Raw genomic sequence first — 10,542 nt, forward strand, 5'->3', positions numbered from 1 at the left:
CTCATCTCAAGTGCTGCATCCAGAAAGAAGATTCTAAATGGAGATGGTGTAAAGCAGATAAAGGTGTAAGAGCACCAAAATTTTTTATAGCAAAGGACACTTACAAAAAAAAATCTATCTGTGGGACAGTGCTACTGCTAACCTCACTGCCTGAGTGGTTCTTTTTCCCCTTGTTAATGTAAGTTTGGATTTGTCAGGTTGAAGGCAAATGCAGTTTACACTGTGTCCTTAAATGTGCATGTAGATTTACCATCTTCTCCTATCACCTCTACTAAATGTGTAACTTAGTGGTAGATTCTTATCTGTGCTTAAAAATCTGTACAACACTGCAATGAGTTACCAACATATTTTTAGGCTTGAAAGTTTAACATAAGTCATGTTAAATCCTTCAGTGTCAGAGCATGTCTGTCTGCTTATGTGTTTATTACTAGCATAACTACTGGAATATTTATTGATGCAAGTTAAATCACAGTCATTTTCAACAAATGTTTACAAGCATTGGGTGAAGTGGGAGAAGAACATCTGGTATGCACTTATCACTTCATATTCCCTACTGTTTGGATATTGTTACTGTTGTATGTTGTTGGGTGAGCACTGCAGAATACTTACTGTATCGAAGATTAAAGTTTGCAAACCTCCTGTTTGGATAGGTATGAAAACTTTTAAAATTATATTTTGTAACCATGTACATTGTGAATGTGTTCCTAAACCTCCTACTTCATAAACACCATAGTTTTCTGAGGGAGCACCACCTGCTTTTTTGTTTTTATAAGCTTCTATATCACCTGGTATTTGGATAGGTGTAGGTGCACTGTGTTCAACTCTGCAGTTACTAGTTCTTCATCACTGCTTGTCCAGTAATTAACTACCAAAGGTGACAGTTGCTGCAGAAATTCCTGAAACCTTGGTTCTTCTTCAGATGGCTGCAACCACAACCTCGGGCCTGTGTTTTAACCCTGCAGAGGGTTCTTCCTTGGACCTAAGAATGATTCTAAGGCTCCTTCTTCAGTATCTCCTCCAGAGAAGAGAAAAATAATTCTGACGTTTTAGTTCCTGTTTTTATTTAATAACTTTCTGTTAAAAAATGTCACAGAAGGAAAGATTTCTTTATCGTCACCAGCTTCCCATGGTGAGAGATTGCCTTTTTGTACCCCTACAAAGTCAGAGAATGTAGATCATTTGACCTACTCTCTAAAGGATAAAGTTACCCTATAGCCATTATTATTTAGTCACTTCCTACTTAATAAAAACTTCCAACTCTAGCTCCAGTTCAAGAAGCGTAATTTAGATTTGCATGCTGAATAATCACTCTGGCAGCTTAAATGAAGAGAAAACCTTTTATTATAGAGGGGAGAGGGGGAAAGAGTTAATAAGTTACTTTTGACATTCAGAAGAGACACCTCAAAAAAGAGCAAGGCACTTTGAGCACAGTATGAGCTAATACTTTAGTGGAGAGTTTTATGAAGAACAGCAATAATTTTTATTGTAATTAAGCTGCCGCAGTCTCTGAAAGCAGTTCAGTAATACTTCAGCCACCACCTTTTACGCCACAGCAATATGCTGACATCCAATGCATTTCACAATAGCGTCAGATAGCAAAACATGGATAGACATGAAAAACATCAAGCATGCAAACTCTTTCATGTTACTTGTCTTCGGATTTATACTTCAGAGCAGACCCCTTTGAATACAGTTTGCATGTAGTTTTTACCTCAAATAGAGCAAAAGCCTCAATGATTATGAGCAAAATCAATACAGAGAAGGTACAGTAATCTACTTTGCATCAACAGTTGTGCTCCATGTTGAATTCCTGGTTTCAGTTTACACACTTACAAAAATAAAAAAGCCAAGTGAGACAGAATTCATTAGAAAGCCAGCTTCAGCAGCTTTCCAAGCTATCTGAGGGCTGATAGCTCCAAACGATACTTGATGTTAATCCATTGTTCTCTTGTCTAGTATACTCGGGAAGTGAATATTCTATGACTTTGTGTAACTGACTGTGAATGCGGTGGCTTAAAAACTGATGCCTGCCAGGGTCACCAATCAGCACTTCAGTTTGCTGTATCCTGATGCATTTCCTCAGCCAGTGATGTAGACCATCAGCAAGCTGTTCATCGTAAAACATATCTCCTAGAACAATGAGGTCCCAGTTGCCAGCCTCTGAGTTAATGATGTTCTTAATGGTGATGGGGAAGGGATTCAAGTGGTTCAGTTCACAGTTCATGATCATTGCTATTCCTGCAACTAAAGATAAACTAAAATGAAAATTACATATTTGGATTCTTCCACTCACGCCCCATACAAATTTCCTTTACACATCTTTCGACTTCATCTCTCTAGTATATTTGTTTATCCTATCTAGGAACTTGCACAGTTTTCATTATCTGTCATAAAGTGATAGAATTCTACCCTCACTGCACTACGTCATGACGTAGGAAAGAATATTCCTGGAAAGGATACCAGTGAAAACCAATCACAGAATTGAAACAGAATATCCCAACTGCTGAACCCAGGACATTAAGGCAGGATGCTTAATTTATGTGTATACTTCCTCCCTAACGAATGTGTAGCTAAGTCATAGAATCACAGAATAGTTAGGCTTAGAAAGGACCTTAAGATCATCTAGTTCCAACCTCCCTGCCATGGGCAGGGACACCTCACACTAAACCGTATTACCCAAGGCTTCATCCAACCTGGCCTTGAATAAACTGAATTCATAAGTCAATAATGGGAAAACTAAATGGGGGGTGAAGGGGAAAGGCAAAATCTAGCCCTAAAACATGGAAGGGCAAGAAACTGCTATGGTCCTTCAGAGAAGCCAACTTGTCACCTGTGCTTGGAGTTCTCCTCCAACCCAGCTGTGATGGTGTACAGGCAACACTCAATCGGAGCTTTCCTGTTTGTTCACTCTACAGAGCTAGGGAGATATACTCAGTACAAGAGAGGCAGGTACAACCCAGCTTCCCATACTGGCAAAATCCATTCATCTTTTTAGCATTCTTAGAACTCTCCTTGGAACATGAATTTCTCCCCAGTGGAGGAAAGAAACTTTGGTGTTAAATGTGCTTTAAAAATTAACAAATATCTTTACATAGAGATGAAAACAAAAAAAGGCCTTACTAGGGTCAATGTCATTAGCAAGGACTTGGGATGCACCACTCATCACAGCAGCTATTGCTGTTGCTCCACATCCACTTCCAAGATCCAAAACTGATCGTCCTTTAACAACACCTGGATTATCTAAAATATACCTGAAAAAAAAACCCAAAGTTCAAGCACTGAATGGAATTATGCAGATTTCTGTTTTACGTTACACTGCATTAAGAGTTCTTGTCATGCATGTAATGAAGCATGGTATCTTAAGAACATGACTCCACAGGTGCAGCTGGTAAATGGCTCCTTCTTTGTAGCTACTGATATAAAAATCAAGACCCATCGTCTTTCTCCCCTACTTGTCCTCCCCAAAAAAAAACCAACCCAAAACAAACAACAAAAAAATCCAAAACCCAACAAACGCAACAACAAAAAAAGGAAAAAAAAAGAAAATAATTGATCCAAGTAAGCAACATTTTATTTCAATCAGCTCCTTCTCTGACAGGTGAGCTTATCTAATACAAGGACACAAACTGCAAGGTGACTAAAATGCTTGGCACCAGATTCAGGAAAGGAGGATCTGTAGAAATTAAAAGCAATCTGACTGAAGAAACATGAAGATATATTTGCAGTTGAGTATTGTACCCATCAAAAGACAAGGCCTACCCATTGCCCTAAAATACTGCTTATGCACCTTCTTGGAAGAACAAGAACTTACTTTTCCCAAGCCATGCAGACACAGATGCAAATACTTGTAGTCTGCTTAATGTTGCTCCTGAGTTAGGAGTAAGCAACTGAGATAAAGCAGCAGTGAGCAGAAAGGGTATCTTCACCCAGCTGCTAACACCTGCCAAGAGGAATCCACAAGCAAAAACTTCTGGGCTGGAAATGGAGAACTGACAGGAAGCAAGCAGCAGTTACTGCTAAGCACTATGGATCATCTAGCCATTACCAAAGGCTCACAAGTTAAACAACTGCTTTGAAATTCAATCTTCTGCAAAGGGGAAGGCCTTAAGTGAAGGGGGCAAGATCCCTAGGTGACAAGTCACTGCAAATTGCCATAAATTCACTACCAATTGCTGTAACTTCTGTTAAGGATTCTACTTCTGTGTTGTGTTCCAAGATGGAGGATTATAGCTGATTCTTTGCACAGGGCTATGGGTTTTGCTGTTGCAATGCAGAGAACTGTAATGGAAATGTTAAGATTGGTGTAAATGGCAAACGGATGGAAAGGTCAGAACCTAGAAGCACCAGCAGGAATGGCAGAAGGAGGCCTAGTAAGATTGTCAAGTGTTAATGTCACCTAATAGCTACAGCCTAGCACATCTGTATGCAGATTCCTAGGAACCCAGCTTGGGAAAACAAAAGACAACCCACCCTCATACTAAACAGTTCAAACCATTAAGGGACAACAGCAGGAAGGTCAAGACCAGGACCAAAGATACAGAACACCTAGATCAGAATAAATCAGGAGACATGAGGATGGCCTGACATCCTACACCTCTTGTCCTACGTGTTATCACAAGAAATCCTACCAGTGTAGATACGCAGAGCGTGGTGCTTTTGAGTATGTGGTTATAAATCTACTAAGTGAAACTGTCTCGGTTTTAATGAAAGTTACCTTCTCCCATGGCATCCACACAGCACATTATGCTGCCACTGGGGACTGCTGTCTGCCATGCTGAGTTAACAAGGTGCCTTGGGTTTCACCAAGAGGAATAGCTTGAAATGGGAGAGTCCTGATGCTATCGAAATGCCAACCGTGAAACCAGCACAGTTATGGAAGCAGCATGTTTTCAGGCTCCTTTTTTACTTTTCCAAATTATGTAGCTAGTTTCTGACATCTCCAGTACATCAAACGAGTGCTTAAACACAACGAAATGTCAGATAATTATTATTGCTACCCAAATGTCTGAGCATATGGATCATACAATGACAAAATGTAGATATTACCTTACCTAGTTTAATCATGCAATATTTAGGAGCACTCAGGTTCATCTACATGGCAGGCTAATCAAGTCACAACTTACCTGTAAGACTCCTCTTTCTCCTGGTTAAAAACACATTGCTTCTTATGCTTTCTGACAAAAAAACAGTAAAGCCCCAATTCAGATCCTTCTCTTTCATCTATGTGGGGGATGTCTGACAGCTTCTTTGCTGTAGCAATTATAAGGTTTTGCTGCTGTTCAAAGTGAGAGATCTGATTTTACAGCATAAAAGAACTCTAACTAGTTCCTGGAAATCAGAAACATTAAAGACATTTTGACAGTAAGCAGCCAAAACCGAAGTGTGGCTTCAGATGTGACTAAGAGACAGCTACAATAAGGATGCTGAAATCCTACATGAGGGTGATATAGGCTAACCAACACTCCAAGTGCATCAGCATAAACCTATTTTTCTCAACAGACCATACCATAAAAAATAATAATTAAAATAACCAAGCCCACATGTTATGACAAAACAGCAATCCTCCTGTTCAGAGTGACAATGAGTGATAAAATACCTTACTAGGTTTTGATTGCACAGCCCTCCACAGCCCCAAATTCAGCCCTGTTGTCAACACATGCATCGCCACTGAAGAGAACAGACTTCAACCCAAGAGCTCTAAATTATTCTATATACAGCAGGTGCTGAACCTTTGCCAACCAGCAAAGGCTGAGCCTCTCCTGTATAAGCAAAGGAGTATGGATAATGCACTCTCATGCAGGGCAAATACACATCATGAGGAATCACTACAAACACAGCTAGGTTTGACATCCTGGCCCACAGCAAACTGGACTTAGAACGTCAGTGGTGCATGCTGGTTACCTGGAGAGTGCTTGGCCTCCTGGCCAGTAAATTGCCCAGAATGGGTCCCCATAAGGCCACAGGTCAGGTTTTTCCTTCCAGAACCTGCAGCGAGGTGTGAGGAGGCGCAGACGTATTTCTGGTGTGAGGTGCCCACTGCTGGTGACCTCCGTGTTCTCCTCCAAAAAGGCTCTAACCTCGGGGTCCAGAGACTTGCCGGCACTCCAATGGCTGCAGCGCTTCCAGCGCAGAGAGGGGGCTCCTCCCCTCCTGCTCCTCCAAGCCTTGGCAAAGGTGTCCTGCCTGCCCAAGAGGAGGAGATGCTTCCAGCTGCGGAAGGCCATGTTTCCCCAGGACTGCTCAGAGCACAGCTTATCTGAAGCAGATGATGAAGCAGAAAGCTTGAAACAAACTCACAGGATGTTGTTTTTCATAGCAAGATGACAATTCCTAAAAGGAGAACAATGTCAGTGATGTTTCTTCATTCAAGGCTGTGCACCAGCAACATTTTAGGAAGGAGGTGCATGTGCTGTGGTATGACCATGAATGCATGCCTTGCCCCTTCTTAAAGAGCCTTTGGAGTTTGAAAGAAGGGCATTTAAGGAAGAAGGTAACAAGACACCCTTTCAGGAGTGTGCTATGAACATATCCAGTGAGAAACAAGCAGCAGGATAGCAGACAGAGCTAAAAAAAAAACCTTGCAGTCTTTTAACATTTCCCTGCACACAGCAACCTACCCCATTTAAGGTTGTTATACTGAATCTTAAGATTCTGCAGTAGAGCTCTGGCATTGCAGGACCTATGGACATAGCAAAAGTTATCAGTAGGTTGCTTGAAAGACACTGTTAATTACAAGTATTATAAAAACAACAAGTTTTTCAAATGAAAGCATCTTTCCAAAGGCAAGCAATTAAAAGATTTCCTCAACAGATATTCCTCTTTCTCTCTCAGATTTGGCAGGCTGCCAGCTCCTAAATGAAAAGTGAAAATAAATAAAAAAAACCACACCAAGAACTGATCTTAATCAGAATGCTCCTGACTTGTTGCATTTCAGTCTGTATTTTAAAGGCTCCGTTAGTCTTATGGAGCAATAGTCACGTGTGGATGTTCTCTGCTATAGAAGAAAGGATAACTTCAATCACTGTAGCCCACTCACTGTGGGGAACTATAGAAACATGCTCTGAGCTGTCTAGAGAGAAGATGAATCCAACATGTTTTTAAAAATTAAGTTTTTAGAAGGTGAGACAGACTGGATGAGCTCTCACTCAAAGGCCTCCTGACACCACTCAAGACCAGTTTTCAGGTCAGAAGCAGTGAAGAAAAGGAGAATGGAGGATTGGTATGTCAGAGTTTATACTAATTTAAGAATCAGGAGAATGGAGTGTGAAGAGCCACAGCTCTTGGCTGAGTGGCAGCACTTTATTACCCACCACCCCCCTGATCTTTCTTACACTGATCCTGCGACTGCTCCTCCCAAGGGGTGGCCTGAGGAGAGAGCAGCTAGTTTTCTGCCTTGCTGCTCACACCTCCTTCTTCACCCATCCTCCAACATTTACGTATCTTTTTCCTTCCTCATCTTGCTCTCTAATTTCTTTTCAGTCACTGGACTTACTTGCTCCAGGGCACAGTTTTTGAACCTCCCCCTAAGCTGATGACCAGAGCAGTATTTGAGGCCTGTACTTCCACAGCAGCAAGACTGTAGGTATAGAGACACAAGAGAAACTGCACTCGGTAGTTTGTGATTGTTTTCTCTCTCTTCTGCAATGGTTTTCATGAAAAAGCAGAATCATGCATCAAGAAAATCAACTTCAGCCTGCCCCTGCCTGTTTTTCACAACAGAAGAACTGTGGCCAGCTTCACCATCTAGAGCTATGAAGGTTGTCCTTAAAAAATAATGAGGCAAAGGGACAACAGGAAAAATATGCCAATAAAACAAAATCTTAACACTTCATGTTTCACTGCTTCAGTTTTTGTCTGTAGTAAAAGTTCATATGTATTTACTGGCACTTTTGCTGTGCACTGGCCTGTTTTAGGTACTGGTTTAGTTTGAGTGCTTATTGGAATGTTAAACCATGAACTTCCCTCCCGCTACACCTTGCTATTCAGGCTGGTAGTCCAGTTCAGTTTTTTGCTTAAGTCATTGGTTAAAAGCTTTATATTTTGATTATAAATAAATACATGTGACTGAACACTTCGCAGTTTTCCACACTGGAGAATGCCACTCCACAGTCCATGTAATTAATGAACATAATTAATGAATGCCTTCCTTCTTGAAAGCAGGGCTATATAATCCTCACTTGCTTGAGGGAAGCATGAAGTTAACTGAAATCAGAGCTGTAAATCCTACCAGCTAATGCTATATACTGTTTTTTTTTCTCCCATGAATTGTTACAAAATAGCAGGGCTGAGATTCAGTAGCACATTACCTTGCCTGTCACAATGATTACTCTTTTCAAATGAGTTTGCATAATCACAGGATGGTTTGGGTTGGAAGGCACCTTAAAGCTTATCCAGTTCTAGCCCATTTGCTACAGCTTCTCTGGGCAACCTGTGCCAGTGCTTCACCACCCTCACAGTGAAGAATTTCTTCCCAGTGTCTAATCTAAACCTATCCTTTTCAGTAGGGGTAGAAAAGTCCCTGCTAAGAGCTGCCCTCAAAATGCCAAACTGAGTTTATTCAGTGTAGAAAAGTGTCAGAACATATATTCTTTCATTTGACAGTCATGGCCTTCCCATCTTATTGGGAATGAGTGGATGAGTATAACACTGACAAAAGCCCCCCCCCCCCAAAAAAAAACACCAAAAAACAACCCAAAACAAACAAAAAACACACCCCAAACCAACCAAAAAATCCCCTCCTCCCCCCCAAAAAAACCCAAAACAAACAAACAAACAAAACAACCAAAACCCCCAACCAAACGCAAACCAAACACCACCACAAAACCCCAACCAACCAAAACCCTGTACAATTTAAGCTTTGAGCTTTTCCCCTTTCCTTCCCCCCCGGTCGGCAGAGCAGGCAGCAGGTGCCTTCCACACCATAACCACCCCAGCCCATGCTTCCTATTGGAGGCAGCCAGACCTAACCGAGGCCAAAGGCCTCCCGCTGCACCGAGGGAGGCCAGCACCGCGCCACCACGGAGCGCCGCGGCACCGAGGGACCGCCTGCGCCACCGTGAGGTCCCCGCTCGCATTCAGACGCCCGCAGCTTGTCACCCGGGCCGGGCACCCCCGCAAGGGCACGGAGAAGGCTGGCACAGAGACCGCGGCCTGCGCCGCCCCAACCCCCGCAGGCCTGGCCGCACCGCCAGCGCCACTCCCCGCCGGGGCGGGACCGCTACACGGGCCGGGGGGAGCGGCCGGCCCACACCTACCTGCTGCCGGCCGCCGCCGCTCAAGCTCCGCCCACTGAGCGGGGCCGGGCCGAGAAGGGGCGGGCTCCCGCTCTCCCTTAAAGCGGCAGCGCTGGGGAGCGGACGGTACCAGCTACGGCAGCTTCGCCTCGAAGCGTAAGCGAGTGCCTGGGGTTGTCCATTTTCATCCCGCAGCGATTCGGGCCCTGACCCTCCCTAAATGTAGGCCAGTGATGGGCATCATGTGCTTACTCTGCTCCTGCTTCAGTGAAAGTGCTTTTAAAAAGGCTTGTGTCAATGTGAACTAGGCCTGTACTTAAAAACGTTAATAAAAATACATGTGGGAAAAGGAGTAGCAACACATACTCAAATTTGACAGCAGTAAAAATGATATTTTATGTATTTTTCTTCCTTTACACATCATACCCGGGCCACCACCTCAGCTGGCATAGCCCAACTAATCTTCCCAATCTCTTTGAAACAGCAACAGCCACCAAAGGATGGTGCCGTCAGTGCTCCAAAGTCACTCAGTTCCTCAGGCAAGCTGGACGTCTCTTTTCCTCTCCCTCTACATGTGTCTCTCCCCCATGCTCCATCCATCCCATTAATATTTCTACTGCTCCAAAGATCCCTCCTCTCCAGTGTAGACAGGAGGGAAGAGTTCTCCCCAGCAGCACTATGGTTGTTACTTTAGAGGACACAGCCCTGCTGCAAGTCACTGCCTGGCAAGCCTCCAAATAGTGGCGGCTCCTCTGAGGCCACAAGATGCATTTTCACAAGGTGGTGGCTGCGACCCACTGGTGGCTGGACAAGGAACCAAAAAACCCTGATGTCCCCCCAAGTCCTCCACAGAGGGATCTCACCAGACAGATTTGTGGGATCTCCCCCATAGGTGGGCCCGGGGAGGCCATACAAGCACCTTCTTACACCAAGGGGACAAACGTGGTTTTCTCTGGCTTCCCTATGGGACAGTGTCCCAGATTTCACATGCTGCGTTCTTAAAAGGTTCTCGTACCCCGCCCCAGCTGACTATCCTGAATTCTGCAGCGCTCAGGGTGGCAGGGTTTAAATACCTGAATGTGCCCTAATCTCTGAGGTGATGAGGCCATCTAGTGATCTCTCGGCTTATTACAAGTCAAGAGTGCTCTCCAGGGTGTGAAAGCTGCTTGTAAAGCAGGAGCTTCTCTTTGAAGATGGGTGATCCCCAGCGTCCCGAGAGAAGGTGGTCTCTCCATGCTGGGCTGCAGAGGGGCCAGGATGGAGGAGGTGCACTGGGTGGAGGCCAGCGCCCAGGCAGAAGCTGGTGTTC

General features: G+C 43.8%; 1 protein-coding gene across 2 annotated transcripts; it reads right to left on the bottom strand.

Annotated features, from left to right (window-relative positions):
- Window positions 1–1,323: 1,323 nt before the first annotated feature.
- ETFBKMT (electron transfer flavoprotein subunit beta lysine methyltransferase) lies at window positions 1,324–9,176 on the bottom strand. Of its 2 annotated transcripts, none has more exons than XM_034062884.1 (5): window positions 8,968–9,176; window positions 6,618–6,679; window positions 5,902–6,330; window positions 3,121–3,251; window positions 1,324–2,244 (listed from the first exon to the last, which is right to left on the bottom strand). In XM_034062884.1, the coding sequence occupies exons 3-5, from the start codon at window positions 6,222–6,224 to the stop codon at window positions 1,880–1,882; spliced, it is 819 nt and encodes a 272-aa protein (XP_033918775.1). In that variant the 5' UTR covers window positions 6,225–6,330; window positions 6,618–6,679; window positions 8,968–9,176; the 3' UTR covers window positions 1,324–1,879. The 2 variants fall into 2 exon arrangements, with proteins under 2 accessions (XP_033918775.1, XP_030900781.1); XM_031044921.2 differs by having other exon boundaries at window positions 8,963–9,176.
- Window positions 9,177–10,542: the final 1,366 nt, after the last annotated feature.

Source organism: Melopsittacus undulatus, chromosome 5 (genome assembly GCF_012275295.1).
Source record: "Melopsittacus undulatus isolate bMelUnd1 chromosome 5, bMelUnd1.mat.Z, whole genome shotgun sequence".
Taxonomy (NCBI): Eukaryota; Metazoa; Chordata; class Aves; order Psittaciformes; family Psittaculidae; genus Melopsittacus; species Melopsittacus undulatus.